This window comes from Ranitomeya variabilis, chromosome 1, assembly GCF_051348905.1.
Source record: "Ranitomeya variabilis isolate aRanVar5 chromosome 1, aRanVar5.hap1, whole genome shotgun sequence".
NCBI lineage: Eukaryota > Metazoa > Chordata > Amphibia > Anura > Dendrobatidae > Ranitomeya > Ranitomeya variabilis.
Genome location: NC_135232.1, coordinates 705,706,772 through 705,727,449, shown reverse-complemented (window position 1 = coordinate 705,727,449; position 20,678 = coordinate 705,706,772). Strand labels below are relative to the sequence as shown.

Below are 20,678 nucleotides of genomic sequence, written 5' to 3'. Positions count from 1 at the left end.
CAGGTTCTAATTACAGGTCTGCTGGCTGCTCCCAATCAGAGACAAAGGTGCAGGACCCTGACAAGCAGTGCCCACTTCATCAGAAGCCTCATCCTCTCCTGAAATGCAGAGCCTTCAGAGGAAAATCTATGCCAGATCGCAGAAGCTTCCTGAAAGAAAACGATATCTGCTACAAGTGCTGCTCATCCACAACTCATCTCGCCAAGGACTGCAAGGTCAGTGTAAAATGCACAGAATGTGGCACCACAGATCATAACACCGCTCTACACCCTGGCCCGGCTCCATGGAGTACACAAAACACGCCAGCTGACAGTGAGCATGGCGGGGAGGAAAGGAACACTGATACAGCTACGCCAGAGATCACTTCACAACGTACCGAGGTCTGCAAAGGGACAATAGACAGTAGGTCCTGTTCAAAAATATGCCTCGTCAGAGTATACCCGAAGGGCCATAGAGACCAAGCTGTGATACTGTATGCTATCTTGGATGATCAAAGTAATCGATCCTTGGCTAGATCAACGTTCTTTGACCTATTCAACATCAAAGGGCCAAGCACTCCCTACTCATTAAAGACATGTGCAGGTACTGTGACAACAGCAGGCAGGAAAGCTACAGACTACCAAATCGAGTCATTAGACGGTCAATTCTGCCTACCACTACCTACGATCATCGAATGTAACCAGATCCCAGACAACAGATCTGAAATCCCTACACCAGATGTAGCAATCCATCACGCTCACTTAAAGCGAATAGCACACCTTATACCGGAACTCGACCATCAGGCCCAGATAATTCTGCTGTTGGGGAGAGATATCCTGCAGGTTCATAAAGTGAGACGTCATATCAATGGACTTCACAATGCTCCCTATGCCCAAAGGCTAGACCTAGGATGGGTCATAATTGGCAACGTATGCTTGGGACGCATGCACGCCCCATCTTCTGTGACAAGCATGCTGACAAATACATTGGAGAAAGGACGACCATCTCTGTTTCAACCTTGTAACAATGAGTTCCATGTCAGGGAACTGCCACACAGCATCCAACTGCCCAATCATTTAATAGACTTTACTCACGACAGCAGTATAGTGTCGGGAAGCTATGAGGATCAGTTAGGGTGCACAGTCTTCCAGAGAACTAAGCAGGACAACCAAGTGGCAATGTCGGTAGAGGACAAGTTGTTCTTAGAGGTAATGGACAAGGGACTCGTTAAAGATGAGACCAACAGCTGGGTCGCACCTCTTCCCTTTAAAAACCCACAGACTACGTCTACAGAACAACAGAAATCAGGCATTACAACGTTTCTCCTCTCTCAAACGTAATCTGCAAAAGAAACCAGAGATGAAAGATCACTTTTTCTCCTTCATGTCAAAGATTTTTGAAAACTGTCATGCAGAACTAGCTCTCACTCTCAAAGACTCTGAAGAATGCTGGTTCCTACCCATGTTCGGAGTATACCACCCTAAGAAACCAGGCCAGATTAGAGTCGTGTTCGATTCCAGTGCCAAATTTAATGATGTCTCCCTGAATGACGTTCTACTGACAGGACCAGACCTCAATAAAAAACTGCTGGGAGTACTTATGCGCTTCCGTAAGGATTCCATTGCCTTCATCGCTGACATCCAGCAAATGTTCCATTGTTTCCTTGTGAGAGAGAGACAGGAACTTCCTAAGATTCTTCTGGTACAGAGACAATAATCCTACTAAAGAAGTCACAGAGTATCGCATGAGAGTGCACATCTTTGGCAACAGTCCTTCCCCTGCAGTCGCCATTTACGGACTCAAAAGGTCAGCTCAGGAAGGAGAAGCAGAATACGGAGCAGATGTCAGACGATTCATAGAAAAGGACTTTTATGTCGACGACTGTCTGAAAGCCATGCTTTCAAATGAGACTGCCATCAGTCTTCTCAGGAGAGCCTAGGATATGCTTGCCTGCTCGAACCTTAGGCTTCATAAAATAGCCTCAAACAGCCAAGAACTCATGGAAGCGTTCCCTTCTCAGGACCTATGTAATGGTCTCAGAGACCTTGAACTTGGGTCAGACCCCGCACCAATGCAACGCAGCCTCGGGCTTCTCTGGAATCTACAGTCAGACACTTTCACCTTTCAGGTCAACCAGGAAGAAAGGCCTTTCACACGTAGAGGCGTCCTGTCTACCATCAACAGTCTGTACGATCCCTTGGGTTTCGCAGCTCCTGTTAGTATACAAGGCAAGGCCCTACTAAGAGACTTAACTAGGGAAACATCTGACTGGGATGCACCTCTGCCACCTAATAAGAGGATCCAGTGGGAAGAGTGGAAGAACTGGTTAGCGGCACTCTCCAACCTGAATGTGCCAAGACCATACGCCCCTGTGCCATCTACCGAGATACAGAGCCAAAGACTGTACGTATTTGCAGATGCTTCCGTCAAAGCAATTGCCGCTGTTGCCTACCTCAAAACTGTAGACTCCAAATGTCAGTGCCACATTGGTTTCATTATGGGAAAGGCCAAACTCGCACCACAACCAGAGCACACTATACCCAGGTTAGAGCTTTGTGCCGCAGTCCTAGCTGTTGAGTTCATCGCATCCGAAATGTATATCGACCTGACACAGACCAAGTTCTACTCAGACAGCAAAGTAGTCCTGGGATATATCCACAACGAAACCAGGCGATTCTACGTTTATGTCAATAACAGAGTGCTACGAATCCGGAGATCAGTTCATCCAAAGCAGTGGCATTACATACCCACGGACCAGAATCCCGCAGATCATGCAACTAGAGCAGTTGACGCAAGTCGACTAGGAAGCACAACATGGCTCTCAGGAGGACCAATAATCAACGCAAGACCCTTGGTTCCAATTCCTAACGACCCTGAGGACCCCTTGTTATTGACTCCCGCTACTCTACTTACCCAGAAAACGGTACTGTCCAGTGCCTCTCCAGGAGGATTCGACGCTAAGGATCTCTACAAGCGCCAATGGAGACAGGTACAAAGTCTTGCAAATACCTTCTGGGACAGGTGGCGCAAACAATATTTGTCTACCCTGCAGCCACGTACGAAGTGGCAATCTACTAAACCTAATTTGAACGTAGGTGACCTTGTTCTTGTGAAAGACTGTCAAATTCATCGGAACCAGTGGCCACTTGGTCTAGTTACCGCAACGTTCCCCAGCAAGGATGGCAACGTCCGCAAAGTTGAACTAAGGATGACCAAAGTGAATGAACATAAGACATTTTCCAGACCGGTATCTGAACTGGTCCTATTGTTGCCTTCGGAAGAAAGGAGTAGTGACATCCGTTGATGTCAGACGGGGAGTGTTCTGTCTCCGCCATCTAATTTGTTACCTCCGATTATCTGTTTACATAATTTGCAGTTTCTCAGCCAGTATGCAGGACTTGATATATTCATACCTTTATTTGTAGTGCTTTGGCTCCCTCTAGCGGTCAGAGATATGTTGACAGTTCTATTTTTCTGTTATGTATTTTTTATGTCTGATTCTCCTCCCTTGCAATGCATTATGGTAGCTCAGCCCACATTTCCCTCCAGTTTCCTTTCACTTTCTTCAGTTTGCCTCTCAAGGAAAGACGCTTGCACTTCATCCCCCTTGCGATTGCATTGCCGGTATGTCTTTATGTTTTTCTCTAGATAATTCCTGCTCTATATTAGCCTAGCCTAAGCAGTTGTACTCCTAGTTCAGTTACTAGCCTTCTAAATGTCATGCATAACGTTTATCATGTGTAGTATGTATCGTTCTATACCATGTACTGATTCCATGTATATCATTGTTCACAGTTTCACCGCATCAATATACCACTACGTTTAATAAAGCACAGACTCAACCACAGTCTCCTTATTGGACCCCGGTATAGCGGTTTAGCTGACTGTATAGCTACATATGAGCCTGCCTCATTTAGTGAGGACAGAACAGTCACACTAGCTTATAATACGAACGAGTGCTGTGCGAGGAAAAATCGCATAGCACTCGGACCAATGTTAATCTATGGGATTAGGAGTAAGAATAAAATGGGAAAACTGTGTTGTGTTTTATTTCATTAAAAGACTTTATTCTGGCTGTGTCTTTATTTAACATGTAACAACTATAGGTTTAGTAATGGATAGGTTTCTTATTGACACCTCTCCATTACTAAGCCATGGGCTTGATGTCACCTTACAATATAAAGGTTACATCAACCCCACAACTATTCCCCCTCTTGCCACCGCAAGGAAAAGTGGGATGAGCAAGGCTAAGTGCCAGAATTGGCGCATCTTAGAGATGCGCCTTTTCTGGCCCTTCTGGGAGCTGATGTTTTTAGCCACGGGGGCCAATAACCATAGTCCCTTCCTAGGCTATAAATATCAGCCCCCAGGTGCTGACTTTACCTCTGCTGGTTCCGAAAATTGCCCGCGTCATTTTTTTCCCCCAAAATAATCTTTTATTAATTACATACATGTCCCATAATTTTCACACACACACTACTAATTGGATTGGTCACTGACATCTATATATCTACCTATTCTGCATGTATTTACTGTATGTAAACCAGAGGTGTCAAACTGCATTCCTCGAGGGCCGCCAACAGGTCATGTTTTCAGGATTTCCTTGTATTGCACAGGTGATAATTTAATCACCTGCACAGAATGATTCCAGCACCTTGTGGAATGCTAAGGAAATCCTGAAAACATGACCTGTTGGCGGCCCTCGAGGAATGCAGTTTGACACCTCTGATGTAAACCATGTCTTCTTTCCTGTCGGTTTCTGCAGTGATTTTACAGAGGCCGGCAGATGAATTACCGGCTTTTCTTCTATCTATCTTTCTGTGCAAAATAAATACATATATATGTGTATGTTACTGACATGTATATACAGTATACACTCACTGGCCACTTTATTAGGTACACCTGTCCAACTTCTTGTTAACACTTAATTTCTAATCAGCCAATCACATGGCGGCAACTCAGTGCATTTAGGCATGTAGACATGGTCAAGACAATCTCCTGCAGTTCAAACCGAGCATCAGTATGGGGAAGAAAGGTGATTTGAGTGCCTTTGAACGTGGCATGGTTGTTGGTGCCAGAAGGGCTGGTCTGAGTATTTCAGAAACTGCTGATCTACTGGGATTTTCACGCACAACCATCTCTAGGGTTTACAGAGAATGGTCCGAAAAAGAAAAAAAATCCAGTGAGCGGCAGTTCTGTGGGCGGAAATGCCTTGTTGATGCCAGAGGTCAGAGGAGAATGGGCAGACTGGTTCGAGCTGATAGAAAGGCAACAGTGACTCAAATCGCCACCCGTTACAACCAAGGTAGGCCTAAGAGAATCTCTGAACGCACAGTGCGTCGAACTTTGAGGCAGATGGGCTACAGCAGCAGAAGACCACACCGGGTACCACTCCTTTCAGCTAAGAACAGGAAACTGAGGCTACAATTTGTACAAGCTCATCGAAATTGGACAGTAGAAGATTGGAAAAACGTTGCTTGGTCTGATGAGTCTCGATTTCTGCTGCGACATTTGGATGGTAGGGTCAGAATTTGGCGTAAACAACATGAAAGCATGGATCCATCCTGCCTTGTATGGAGCATCTTTGGGATGTGCAGCCGACAAATCTGCGGCAACTGTGTGATGCCATCATGTCAATATGGACCAAAATCTCTGAGGAATGCTTCCAGCACCTTGTTGAATCTATGCCACGAAGAATTGAGGCAGTTCTGAAGGCAAAAGGGGGTCCAACCCGTTACTAGCATGGTGTACCTAATAAAGTGGCCGGTGAGTGTATATATGTATTTTATGTGTATATTTCTATTTTATCTATTCTTTTTTAACCTGTGATTATACTGTGCGCGACAGATCATTTGCCGGCTTTTAATCGATTTTAAAACGATGTGTAAATTACAGAACTGCTGTATGTGAAAGCTCATATTAAAATCGCATTGCATACAGATTGCATACAGATGTCATACGGATACATAGATGCGAGGAAATCGCATCAACGCATTGCAAACAGATTATACACTGATGACCATACGGAGAACACTTGTGCGACTCTTGGCCGAGAGAATCGGACCGATTTTTAATACTTTAAAGTGTGGCGCAGTTCACAAGGGATCTTCTAGATCAGGGGTGGGGAACCTTATTCCGGTTCGGGGGCCATTTGGAAATTTCTACCATCATTCGGGGGCCACACAAAAATGATCACTTTGAAAATTACCTTGGTATATTTAGTCAAACAATTAATTACGGTTACTCACCCTTAATGTGACGGCTGGAGCTGCTTCTCTTTGGTGCAGCTGTGATGGTAGGTGATACTGATCATGTTTCTTCTCACTGCTGCTTTTCCAGGTTTATGTCGGCCAGGAGAGCAGCCAACGTTTTGTCATAAGTTTTGCAAGTCATATGAACGCAGCATCCAATCCGCAGCGTTTCCTGCCCGTGGAAACATACCCTTACCCCCAGTGGCATAACTACAAAGTTATGGGCCCCGATGCAAACTTTCACATGAGCCCCCCCCCCCCCACCATGCCAAAATATTTTCCACCCAATTTCACATTTTCCCTATTCATTTCACACACTATAGCTTTATTGCGAAGTTGTATAGTGTGACCTCAGTGGCGTAACTATCCGGTGCCCCATCCTGGTATACATTTGTCCCCCGAACGGCCATTGTTATGTAATGAATAAAAGAAAAAAGCCATTATACTCATCAGGGGCTTACATAGAAGTCATGGGGATTCATATAAGAAGTATAATGCACCCACATAGTCCTCCATATAGTGTAATACACTCCCCATTGTCCTTCATATAGTATTATACACTTCTCCGTCCTCCATATAGTATAATACACTCCTCATAGTCCTCCATATAGTATAATACACTGCTCAGTCCTCTATATAGCATAATACACTCCTCAGTCCTCCATATAGTATAATACACTCCTCAGTCCTACATATAGTATAATACACTGCTCATAGTGCTCCATATAGTATAATGCACGTCTCATAGTCCTCCATATATTAAAATATACACTGCTCAGTCCTCCATATAGTATAATACACTCCTCATAGTGCTCCATATACTGTAGTATAATGCACCGCCATCGTCATCCATGTCATACAATTCACTTCCCATAGTAAATGCACCCCATAGTTCTTCATATTGTATAATATATTCCCCATAGTCATCGATACAGTATAATGAAGCCCACATATAGTATAATGCAGCCCCGCCATACAATATAGTGTAACCCCCATAGAATATAATGCAGCCCCCCTCATAGTATAATGCAGCCCCTCCATACAGGGGCAGTGAGAAAGACATGGGCAAATGGTGACTAGGGGGCAGGGGAGAATGACACAAGGGGGCTAGGGGAGACAGGCACAAGGGTGACACGGGAGGGCTAGGGGGCAAAGAAGACAGGCACAAGGGGACACACGGGGGCTAGGAGGCAGGAGATAAGGGCACAAGGGGACTAGTGGGCAAGGGAGACTGACACAAGGGGACAAGGGAGACGGACACAAGGGGACTAGTGGGCCAGGGAGACTGACAAGGGGACACACGGGGAGGGGACTAGTGGGTAAGGGAGACTGACACAAGGGGACACACGGGAACTAGTGGGCAAGGGAGACCGACACAGGGGACAAGGGAGACTGACACAGGGGGACACGGGCACTAGTGGGCAAGGGAGACTGACTTGGGAACAGGGAGGGAAGAAGGGGGCACAAGGATTATGAGGACAGGGTAGATGGGGAACACACAGTGAGAAAGGGGACAGGGGAGACCTGAGAGCAGGGCAGATGGGTCACACGGAGGAAAGGGGCAGGGAATGCATGGGAGTGCAGGAGGACTCAGGGCATGGGAGATGGGGAGCATTGGGGGACCAGGGGAGGAGGGACAAGGCGCGTACAGGGGCCCGGAGGAGCACAATGACCTGAACCAGGGGACCTGGGGCACAGGAGAGCAGAGAGGAAACGAGGCTGGTGTCACAGGGGGCTGGGAATGCTGGGAGCCGAGGATGGCAGCACGACAAAAAGAAGAAACATACTGTAAACGAGGGACCACCAAATGATTGTGTGGCGACACACATTGGGCTTAGTGCCCCCCGGACCTTCCGATTGTATACACTCATGTTCTTGAGCTGAGGCTACTTTCTCGTCCCACCATGGCTTTTAGTGAATGACAGTTTGATCTGGGCATCACACGTGGTTGTAGGTATACTCTGTACTGCTGCCTTTCTGATTTCTACAGGCATTAGATTCCCACCCTTATTAGGTTATAACCTTTGGTGCTTCAATTGGGGTAAGCCTCTCTACCTTGGTGGGTTGCAGATATATCTTGATAGACTCTAAATTTGTGCCATTCATAGCACTTTGTTCATGTCATGTAGTCCTATGACATACCTCATGATAAGCTATGTTAGAGTTCTCTCTCATGGGATTTCATTGAGGCTATAACCTATTTTGTGCACCCTATTCAGTTGGGCAACTTTTCCGCCACAGGTGGGCCATGACAAGGTTTCAAAATATAAGGGGAGCACACTTATTTCCAATTGCTGACCTATTGTTCAGGTCTCCTCTCTTTCTTCGTTCAGGCCTTTGGGTAATGTATGTAGATTTGTGTATAAGGGTTTTTCTCATTCAGGACATCTGTTCATTTCTTATACATTGTTGAGATACTGTTTTTGATATTTCATCCCCTACACTACAGCTCGAATAACAGATTACCGTATATTTTGGTTTACATGTTCATTGTATTTAACAAGGATATACCAAGTTTCTTATGTCCAGAGTGTATTTTGATCAAGTACAATCAAGTGTCTTATTTGTGATAGCAGTATTGGTATCCGGGGGCACACCCCAATAGGGGGTATGTGTCATTGGTTTAAATGGTTTTAATCAATTTTTTGGTGTGTTTTGGACTCTAATAAAATTTGTTACCTTTAATAATAATCATTTGGTGGTCCCTGGTTTATAGTATGTTTCTTCTTTTTGTCGTGCATAGCTTCCTTTGACATACTCCAGGTTGATCCCACGTGCCTATTTTGGCTGATGGTGCCCTCCACCCATTTGTTTTTGACACGCGGACAGCAGACACGCCTCACTGGCGCCGGTCCTGTACACCTCCATGTTCATCCCCGGATCCTCCAGATGGCTGAGCCACTGCAGCATCCCCCTCCTGGGCGGCTCGGTCCACGCACCCCTCGCCAGCTCGGGAGCCACCTGTTCCCGGTCCCAGCAGCCGCCACAGGCTCCGCCAATATGGCGACTGCCATCACCTGTGCGGATGCTGCACCGCCTGGGCCCTGCATACAGCAGGTGCTTGATAAAGTGACGTCTTCGTGCACCCGCAGTGTCAAAGGTAGAGAGGAATGATGGGAGAGGGAGAGTCAGCTGATGCTCTCTCCTCCATCATTGCTTTGAACCAGAGGCGTTGCTAGGGTTTTGGTTCAGGCAGCCTCTACAGTATCATACACCCCCCATAGGCAGACTCTATAACATGATGGACCCCTCAAAAAATAAATCCAAATACTCACCTCTCTTCCTCCTGCTTCCTCCGCTCCTCCGAGGTCCCGCTCATCTCCTGACAGTGGGCCCCGGGTAGTGATGTCATCGCGCCCTCTGTCAGTGTCTGAGTCAGTGACGTCAGACGCTGACAGGGGGATGATGGGATAGGGAGCGTAATGCTCCCTCTCTCATCAATGCGGTCAGCAGTATCGGCTAGATGTCGGTACAGTTGAACCTGCGATAACAGGTGGGGGGCCCCCCGCCTGCTCAGGGGCTCATAGCAGCCGGGCGGCAGTGCCTTGATTCTCCCTGCTCTGCCGGAGAATGTAACTGCATCGCACGCCAATGCAGTTACAGAAGTGTAGCTTCGGGTGGGCCCCCTTTGACCAATGGAACCCGGGGCCACCGCACCCTCTGCCCCCCCCGGTAGCTACACTACTGCTTTGAACTGTACCGCCGGTATAGTTCAATGTGGCGGCGGCGGGGGGGAGTCGGGTGCCTCTGACTTACCGGTCCACTTACCTGCCAGGCCCAGTAGTTAAACACCTGCTTAACACTTATAACTTCCTAATAAAAAAAAAATGTGGTTTCCAAATCGTGTTGATGTAAAGTAGACATGTTATTAAGTATTTAGTGTGACACATCTCTGTGATTTAAGTGCATGAAAATTCAAAGTTGTAAAATTGTGAAATTTTCAAAATTTTTGGCAAATTTCCGTTTTTTTTTCACAAATAATCGCAACTCATACTGTATCAAAGAAAGTTTACCACTGAACATGAAATACAATATGTCACGAAAAAACAGTGTCATAATCACTGGGATTCATGGAAGCGTTCCAGAGTTATTACCTAATAAAGGCACAGTGTCAGGACTCTGAACATTTTTTATTACCTTTTGTGCATTACTGCCCTTTTCCAAGATGGCATCTTTGGTCTCATGTGCACTGTGTCTTCCTGCTATAAAACTACACCCCAGCCTTCAGTCTGTGCTAGAGTACTCTGCCTTGCATCCAGCTCCTGACTCTGATGACTCCCTGGCTATATACCTGCTCCTGTGAACCTGTGTGGTAATCCTGCTACTCTGCTCTGAGTTCCTGCTGCATATACCAGTTTCCAGTAATCCTCCTTCATCTGCTGCTCATGTTTACTTCCATCTGCATTTGCTGGACATGTAAGCTGTTGCTGCTCTGCAAAAACCTGAGACTATTACCCAGGCCTCCCTGGTTGAGCTAAGATATTATTTGAACTGCCTTATAAGCATATCTATCTGTGTTTGGACTAAAACAAGGACATATTTGTGTCAAGTATCCTCAAGAATAATTGTGCTTCATAGACTTTCTGCGTGATTGCATTTTCCTCTGAAGTTTCCTATAGACTGCTAAGCTGCTTTTAATATTTACTCCAAGTGTTGTGGACTTGAGTTTCTCTCTGCACCTGTTTGAATCACCGTGTGAAAATATAGACTTTACCACTTATAAAACTGTGTCCTGTAGTTGTCTTGTTCCATGCAAAGAGTGTCCTGAGTTATCCCCTATAATTATTACAGACAGTGGTCAGAATTGTAAAAATTGACATGGTCATTAACATGCAAACCACCCTCGTGGGTTAAGGTCAGATCCTACCACCGCTTTAAGATCCACTCTTACATAGTGCCTTAATAAGGGAATGAGATTGGGAGTTTTGCATTCTAAACTATTTAAAGGAAACCTGTCACCCCCAAAATAGAAGGTGAGCTAAGCCCACCAGCATCAGGGGCTTATCTACAGCATTCTGGAATGCGTAGATAAGCCCCCGATATATCCTGAAAGATGTGAAAAAGAAGTTAGATTATACTCACCCAGGGGCGGTCCCGGTCCGGTTCTGGTCCAATGGGCGTCGCGGTCTGGTCCAGGGCCTCCTGCGACGCCCATCGGACCAGAACCAGACCGGGACCTCCCCTGGGTGAGTATACTCTAAGGCCTCTTTCACACTTCCATTTTTAGGCATCCGTCGCAATCTGTCGTTATGGCAAAATAACGGATCCTGCAAATGTGCCCGCAGGATCCGTTTTTTTGCCATTGACTATTACAGACGACGGATTGCGACAGATGGCCACACGTCGCATCCGTCGTGCGATGGATGCGTTGTGTTTTTGCAGTCCGTCGTGAAAAAAACATTCAAGGGAACATTTTTTTGTCCGTCGGATCCGCCATTTCCGACCGCGCATGCGCGGCCGGAACTCCGCCCCCTCCTCCTCGCTCTTCACAATGGGCAGCGGATGCGTCGTAAAACTGCATCCGCTGCCCACGTTGTGCTGATTTTAGCACAACGTCTGTCGGTACGTAGGGCCGACGGTTTGCGACGGCCCTGTACTGACGGAAGTGTGAAAGTAGCCTAACCTGTTTTTCTCATCTTTCAGGATACATCGGGGGCTTATCTACAGCATTACAGAATGCTATAGATAAGCCCCTGATGCTTGTGGGCTTAGCTCACCTTCGATTTTGGGGGTGACAGGTTCCCTTTAAGTGGCTCAATCCAGATTTTCCTGTTAGGCAGGGGACAAACTAGTTTATGGCATCTGATGCTAGAGCATCAGATGTGATATGATAATGACCCACAGCGCCTGCTGCTAGCTGGAGCCGAGTGTCATGTGTCTGTGCTTCGAGCCTTCCACACAGCTGCGGAGGAGGCGGAGAAATTAATTTCTACATCTCCTCCATTGCCGGAGTCAGCGTATAACGCACATCATTCAGATGATATCCGAGTGATGTGTGTTGTCTCACTTGCCTCACAGGCTTATATGGGTGCGAGTAAGCCGAGACTCGGTTGAGTGTCGGTGATAATCGCAGCATGCTGCGATTTCACTCACATGTACAATACAGCTGAGCAAAAATACGCTGATGAGAGCTGTCCCATAGATGAATACTGATCCGAGTGCTATGCGATGTTTTATTGCATAGCACTCGTCCGTATTTATCGCTAGTGTGACCACGTCCTTATTCCTGTGTTCCATGGTTTGCCCAAAATTCATAAGAATGTTTTTCCACCACCCTTAAGACCCATAATTTCTGGGATTGATTCACTTAACGAAAACCTTAGTGCATGCCTTGATGGAGATCTTCAGCCTCTTATTTCCAGGACTCCTGTTTTTTGAAGGACTCTTCCACTGTCCTAAAGGTTTTTGACACATTGAAATGGTTGGATGGATATATTTTTGCAACATGCGATGTTGCAGACCTATACTCCTCTATTCCTGATGCCACAGCTATGACAGCAGTACAGTTTAATTTGAATAAATACAGTGCGTATACTACACATTTGAAATGGTTTATTCTACTGTCACTTGATTACCTTTTGAAACATAACTATTTCATGTTCCAATAAAAAAATTTCTACAGACACTTGGAGCCCCGATGGGGTCTAAATTTTCTCCTTCTTTGGCAATACTCTATATGGCCTGGTGGGAGGAAATTTGCATCTTCACCAATAACAACCCTTTCATTTCACACCTGCTATGGAATGCTCGCTATGTGATTGTCGTCATTCTAGTCTGGAAAGGTGATGCCTCCACTTATTCTGAATTCACATCATACCTCAATTCCAATTCCTGTAACATCAGATTTACTTGTAATCCATTAGCCACCAGTACCCTCTTTTTAGACATCATGCTTATAGGTGACAGTATCACTACTAAGGTTGCCACTACACTGTACAGGAAAGATACGGATGGCAATACTACGGTATATTGCTCTCCTCTAGCCCTCATCCCAAGCATACAGTCAAAGCTATCCCTAAAGGGGAATTCAGTAGGGCCAGAAGGATCTGCCCTACCAATAAACTGTACATTAAGGAAAGTGCAGTCATCAAAGACAGGTTATTAGATAGAGGATACAAATTTTCTGATATTAACCTCCCCGTTCCAAAATTCTATCTGATACACACAACAAAACTTCTCTGATTCCTATAACCTTTTCCACCCCATACAGCAATCAACTTAATCTCATCAAAAAAATCATTCTCAAGTATTTACCTGTAATTAGTCAGGATGTTCGTCTCCGCAATACCATTGATGATAGATGAAGGGTGGCAGTTATGGCCGGGGTCAGACAAGTGTATGGCATCGGATGCGATATGCTAATGACCCTCAGCTCCTGCTCTGCTGCGAGCGGGACCCAGTGTTATGCGTCTGTGCTCCGAACCTCTTGCACAGAAAGTACCGAAGCACAGCTGAGGAGGAGGCGGAGAAAAGAATTTCTCCATCTCCTCCATTGCTGGGGTCAGCGTATAATGCACATTACTCGGGTCGGATGATATCCGAGTGATGGGCGTTGACTCACTAGCAGTCATAGGCTTATATGGGTGCGAGTGAGCCGAGACTCAGCTGAGTGTCGCTGACAATAGCAGCATGCTGTGATTCCACTCGCACGTATAATACGGCTGAGGAAAAAAATGCTGATGTGAGCTGCCCCATAGATGAATACTGGTCCGAGCGCTATGTGATGTTTTATCGCATAGCACTTGTCCGTATTCATCGCTAGTGTGACCCCAGCCTAAAAGGGGCACTTCACTTGGAGACTTGCTATCTCCCAGATTAGTACGAGCTCACAAATCACCCACTACATGGCTGTCAATCACAGGTTTCTTCAGGTGTGCACAAAGCAGATGTAATGTGTACCGATATGCAAACGACAATAAACATTCTTTCTTTTCTTCACTTAATGTTTCTTTCCCCATCAAACAGTTTATTAATTGTGACACAACACATGTAGTTTATTGCATTTTTTGCAATGTATGCAATATATAGGGTACACCACCGGTAAATGAAAGAAATGATAGCTGAACATCTCACCAACATGGATAATGGCAATGATGGTTACTCTGGAGCGACTAAGCATTTCTTTTTTTGGACTTGAAAAGGTTAATCAACCCATCTGAGGGGGAAATTGGAAAAAACAGCTAGCTCTCTGGGAGGCTTACTGGATACCAACACTGAACACTAAGCATCCTACAGGTTAAATTATAGGAACAACCTTTTCTGTGTTTATTAATTTTTTATTTTTTATTTAAAAAAGTGCAGGCAGTGCACATTGGTTGCACGGTCGGTAACCAATACATTCATAATTTGTGACATTGTTTATATATTTTTAATTTAAAAAACGAGATACGTCGCTGGATTCCTGTGTGTGTTGGTCAGCGATGGATCCTGCGCCCATAGGCTTCCATTATAGCCGACGACGGGCAGCGCAGGATGCGTCGCTGACCGATTTTCTGACGTGCAGAAAAAATGTTCCTCTGAACGTTTTCTCTCCACGACGGACCGCTATTTTCCGACGGATCCAGTGCACGATGGTTGACACGGATGGCCATCCGTCACAATCCATCGCTAATACAAGTCTATGGGAAAATGCAGGATCCTGCAAATTTTTTTGCAGGAACCTGCATTCTCAAAAATTGATGGATTGTGACGGGAGCTGAAAGACGCAAGTGTGAAAGAGGCCTAAGGGTGTGTATACACTAGAAACGCATGAGCAGGAGGCCTCGCCTTTTAATGTTTTAACTATGTTTGAATAAAAAATCCATTTTATCCCTGGATGGTTGTACCAGAATCTTTCCCCATTTTTCGTCTACCTTCCTGTGATCACCAGTGGAAATGGCATCCTCAGGAGGAACTACAGGCCAAATTTCCAGCTACACATTCTCAGCGTGGTAAGCTCCTTCTTCCCTCTCCCTGCATCTCACCATGTATATAGATTGTAAGCACACAGTGGCAAGAATTAATAAGTACCTGGCTCAAGTACTGCATTTTCTTAAGATCTTCATAATCAATATCTCGTTTGGAGCCAATAACTTCATCCACCTCAGCCTGGGCCCTAAGGAATCAGAAAATTCATGAGAATTATGAAAAAGTCACCATCATCAAATAATGTTACAATCTGTGAACATTATAGTTCAAAAAAGTGGGGTCCAAGAACCGTGAAATGCTAGACACTAAATATGATTACTGTAAATGCACTATCTCTGTGGTGCTAATGTCCAGAGATACAAAATGATTCCGTCAGAGTTTTCATAAAAACAAGTTTATTAAGTTATATTAAAATTTTAACTTATAAATACAACTAATTACAGAAAACAGGGTGGGAATAAACCTCCAAAGGGTTCCAATGAAAACAAAGTGCTTAGTACAACTAGGTTTACATTGCGTTAGTGCAGTCCGTTCAGCGCATACGCTAACGGACTGCGCTAACGCAAGTGCAGACTTTGGCACAGCGCTAGCGCTAGCGCAGATGGAGCATCTGCTAGCTCCATTTGCGCTAGCAGTAACGGACCCGGAAACACTGCAGCCCGCGTCTCGGGTCCGCCACTCAATGACGGCACATCGCCTAGCGCACGCCCATTGTGGGCGTGCGCTAGCGATGCGTCCGACATTGCTTTCAATGGCGGCGTTAATGGACTACGTTACACCGCGTTATTTAACGTACAGCCATAATGCAATGTGAACCTAGCCTTAGGAAATCTAATTTGAGGTAGATGACAGCAACTTACATTCAGTGGTGTTATTTTCTGAAATATCAAGAGCATAACATTTGAGAGGAAGCGTTATGCGAAATGTCGAAGGGGTTGGGGATGTGCGGTCTATTGCAACAAAGTGTACCTGTGTACACTGACTAGCAAAAGGGTAAAAGTGTTTTGAACTTTCAACTTTCAGGCTCCATATCTCACCATCTACTACTGATTCGAATGCGAGACTGTACCGCCGATGTCTCTGCGCTCTGCCCTTCTCTCCCGGCAGAGACGTCAGCGTACTCACCATCGCTGCCCCTGTTCTGCTCTGTCTCCTCCTTTTGGGTCGGCAACTGCCCGAGGTGCGCGCACCGCACTCAGATCCCTGGGCACTGTGCTTAGGGCGTGCATACACTTCCCCTTTCTTAAAGGGGCCATGCGAATCCTTCAAAATTGTCCCCAGCCAATAGCTGAGAACACTTACTATTTAAGGCACCTCCTCTAACATGGAGGTCCCTGTGCAACATTGTAAGTTTGTTTTTAAACCACACTTGTTAGTTCTCAGGTACCAGTGCTCGTATTCCTGTATATCTGCCTATTAGCCGTGCCCACCTGCCTATCAGCCATGCCCGCCTACCTGTCTATTAGCCGTGCCAGCACATTAGTACGCACCTGCCAGTATCCTCCTGTGCGTCAGACAGTCCAGTACGCACCTGCATAGAGCTCATCTGTTCCTCAGCCGGTCCAGTCTGAATATCGTGTTCGTACAGTGCCTGCATCTACTGTTCCTTCATTCGGGCCATCCTGGCTACCCATCACCAGGGGGTCCTGGAGTAGCACCTGGTCCCACCTCTTTAGTCTCTCCTAGGATCATGGTTAAAGTCAGCCTCTGTGTATCCAAGGTCAGTTTTGGTGAGGCATCTAGTTATACCACTCCAGGCTTTCCTTGGTCCTTGGCACAGTGGTTACACCATCCAAACCATTACAGTTTGCACAGACCATGGAATCTCCTAGCTGCCAGACCTCACTGTCTCAGACCTGTACCTGGAGGTCTCCAGCCAGAAGAAGCGGCGGGATAAGATGCTCTCCTACCTACGGACAGTAACCACTCGTCTGGATGCATTGACATCTCTGGCAGCCCCCCCACCTACTCAAGCTGAGACCACCTTGGCCATGACCAATAGCTTGCCAGCTGTGTGCCTGGTTCTGGACCCCATCTTTCTGCACCCCCACGATATGGGGGAGACCCTGCCCTGTGTTGGGGGTTTATTAATCAGTACGTGCTATAGACTTACAAAAACTAGATTGACCGGATTAGTAAATAAGTTGTCTCACAAAACCACTAATACCATTAAAAAATAACTTTTATTAAACTTTTATAAAACAAACCAACAAACACGTGTAACGCCTAATCAGGCAACAACTAGATTACTGACCTACAAGATAAGGACAAGCTCATATACACGGGGCACCCACACCAGGTGTGCCTAATTCACCCTACTGGCCCCTAGACTGGACCTGCTTACCTGTGGAGGTTGGCGCCCTATCTTGAACGCAAATTGGCGGCCCTGCTCAACGGAGGCTCACCCTAAAGAGTCTCTATAAGTCCCTACTTACCTCTAAGAACTATATCGAAAAATACTAAGGCAGATTCTCTGACCAGAGATAGGTATGCAGCATATATGTCCTCTAGGGAGATGGGGATGTTTCAATGAAATGTGGAAAAAATGTGTGAGAACGTATATAATGTCAACCGATATAAAAGTGCCAACCATCCAATTGGCAAATAGAGACTACAGAATCCAAAAGTATAAATCAATAGTCATTTGCATGGCATAGTTAAACAGTCAGTAATCCAAAAAAAACATATTAATTTTGTTGGGGGGAAAGAGGAGTATGGTAATTAGATCAAGCTATAACTTACCGTCCAAATCTCTAACTGAACAATCCCTTCCTTGCTGCGGAGGTTTGTACCCGAAATTTGTACGCAAAATGGCTGCCCCAGCTCACCAACGGCTCACCCTCACTAGCCCTTTTAACTTTTCCTCCAGCAATATTGCCCAAAATTAGGGCCATGCATAAACAAGAGGTAGGGGAGTGTTTGTCTAGGAGAACAATCTATATTTAGATATCGCAGAGGATTCCCTTCTGACACGGGAAGATCCATGATAAAATCAACTGACAAGTGAGTCCAAAGTCTACTGAGAATCTCCAATGGTTGGAGAGACCCCAACGGGCGAGTATAAGAGGTCTTAGAACACGCACGGACATTGCAAGCAGCTACATACTCCCGGACATCCTGATGAGCACGTAGCCACCAAAAACACAGATCAGCAGTGGCTTTATTACCAGGGTGTCCAGCCAACAATGAATCATGATGTTCGCTAAGGACTCTAAGACAGAGATTAACAGGAACAAACAGTTTAACAAGTGGACAGGCAGCAAGGGCGTGGGCACGTTCGTCAACCCAAAAGGCATCACCAGATTCTCATATTGTCCCTCGGGCGTATTGAATGCTGTTTTCCACTCATCCCGATCTTTAATGTGGATGAGATTATATGCCCCCTGAGGTCCATCTTAGAGAACTACTTTGCCCCTAAAATTTGATTAAAGATAACAAAACCTATATAAATCTCCCATATAGAAGTGCAACTTCTTTAAACAACAGCAAAGCATTCAAAATATGAAACCAAAAAGGAAATAGTCTCACTGGGTCAAAAACTGTATAGCAGTATAGCAGTATAGTAAATCCATGAAGACTATGAAAAAATATCAGAAGAAGCAAATAATAAAAAAAATCAAACTTTATTAGTCTTATAGCAAAAATAGTGACAAATAATAAATAGCATCAAAAAACAGGTTTGAGGGCCAAAGAAGGGCCAAAGAAGGACAAATAAAGACAACAAAAGAGGAAATAGTCGGGTTTGACAAAATTGCCCATTCCTTTAAGACTCTTGAATAAAGTGTCTATTTAGGGAAGCCTGACTAAGGGCTAATTTACCCCTCTAAAATAACACAGGGGAACCCTTTTAATCAGCAAGAGTAGCAACCACAATCTTAACAAATCATGGGTAGGTCTGGTTTGCCAACCCAGAGGCTCCCATCAGATGAAAAAAGATAATAAAATCAGTACAAATAATCAGTTCTTAGATGGAAATAAATTGAGCAAGCAGTTGTTACACCGCTAAACTATACCTGAGGTCATGGTTCTTATATAAAGGGACGGGTATTCATCTCTGCACCACACTGTGCCGCACCTCGACGCGTGTTTCGCCCGCTAGGCTTCGTCAGGAGTCATGTCTAACTAAAACATTAGGCTCCCTTTGTAGTGCGTATGATAATAAAGAGATAAACAGCTGGTGTACAGAGCTCCTTACTCGTGGTGCTATAGTCTCGATCATATGTTGGAAAACGGACCTTATTAGACTCTCACCCAATGGGGAGTATATCGCCACACGTGATCGGAGGGAGGATAAAATATCATCCCCGCGATCACCACAGCAACCGGACGCTCCGCCAGACATGAGCCCGAGGCAGCGCACATCAAACAGTGCGTCTGGGTGTATAGACTAACAGTTAAAGTCTAGACCCGCACTCTGTAGATGGTAAGTATTCAGGTTCTAGTCTGACCATCTGTGTAATAATACAGATGGCCAGGAATTATAAGAAAAAATCAACTAAAAGAGTGTGCGAGAGCGTCAGAGTATGAAGCATATATGATGTAGGCCCCGACAAAAAAGCATGGCAGCCACAGGAAAGACAAGGGTGAAAGGAATGCAAGATCTCCAAGGAGGCACCATACCAGGGTAAAGATGGGAAATGAAGAGGTTATCTGAGAACATATCCAGATCTAAAATATTGTAAGTTCAATAATGTCAGATATATAAGACATGTAAAATATGAATAAAAACATAACTGAAGAGAGCCTAATGTTAAAAAAACGCTTGATCTTACATTTAAAGAAAAGTCTGGAAGCTAATAAATTCGTTTAGAGCAAAGGGAGAGGTGGTAGTTAGGGAGACCATACATTTGGTCTCTAATTGTAAAAGTGTACGCTTTAAGTCACCGCCCCTTATTTCCATATACACCCGATCAATCCCACAAACTCTCAAACCTTTTGGGCTACAGTCATGGTGTTCAGAAAAGAGTCTTGGAATGTTCTTTAATTTCTCACATGCTCCTGTATCCGCACCTTCAAGGCTCTTGTGGTCATTCCTATGTATATTAGGCTACAGGGGCATGTGAGATCATAGATAACAGATTCTGTATTGTATGAAATGTGATACACGATCTTAAAAAATGTATCCCCCTTAGCATCGGAGAACTGTGTGCTTTTTGGAACAAATTTGCATATGGAACATGACCCACAGGAGAATGAACCCCATGGTGGACCTTTACTGCCGTATAGTAGTTTGTTATTTTTAGATGGAATATAATGGCTTTTAGTCAATATATCATCAAGGTTATGAGATCTTCGCCACGTGATGGATAGAGTGCAGGTTAGATGATACTTGAGATCTTTATCTGTGAGAAGGATGGGCCAATTTTTTGAAAGTATATCCCTTATCTGTATCCAGTTTGAATTCAAGGTTGAACGAGGTTTTACTTCAAAATATTTTTTGTTGTTGTTTTTGTGCGGACTTATATGTCAGCAATGATTGCCTATTCGTTTTGATGGCCCTTGTATAGCCTTTTTGAATGTCTTTAGATTTGTAACCTAATT

At 45.1% G+C, this 20,678-nt stretch overlaps 1 protein-coding gene across 3 annotated transcripts in view; it reads right to left on the bottom strand.

Moving 5' to 3' along the window:
* Positions 1-20,678, bottom strand: part of LOC143777838 (cholesterol 24-hydroxylase-like) — a 183,014-nt gene that overhangs the window by 14,567 nt on the left and 147,769 nt on the right. For all 3 annotated transcript variants that reach the window (XM_077267342.1, XM_077267341.1, XM_077267343.1), the window contains one exon: positions 15,240-15,324. In XM_077267342.1, coding sequence (XP_077123457.1) covers positions 15,240-15,324 — 85 coding nt within the window. The remainder of the gene's footprint in view (positions 1-15,239; positions 15,325-20,678) is intronic.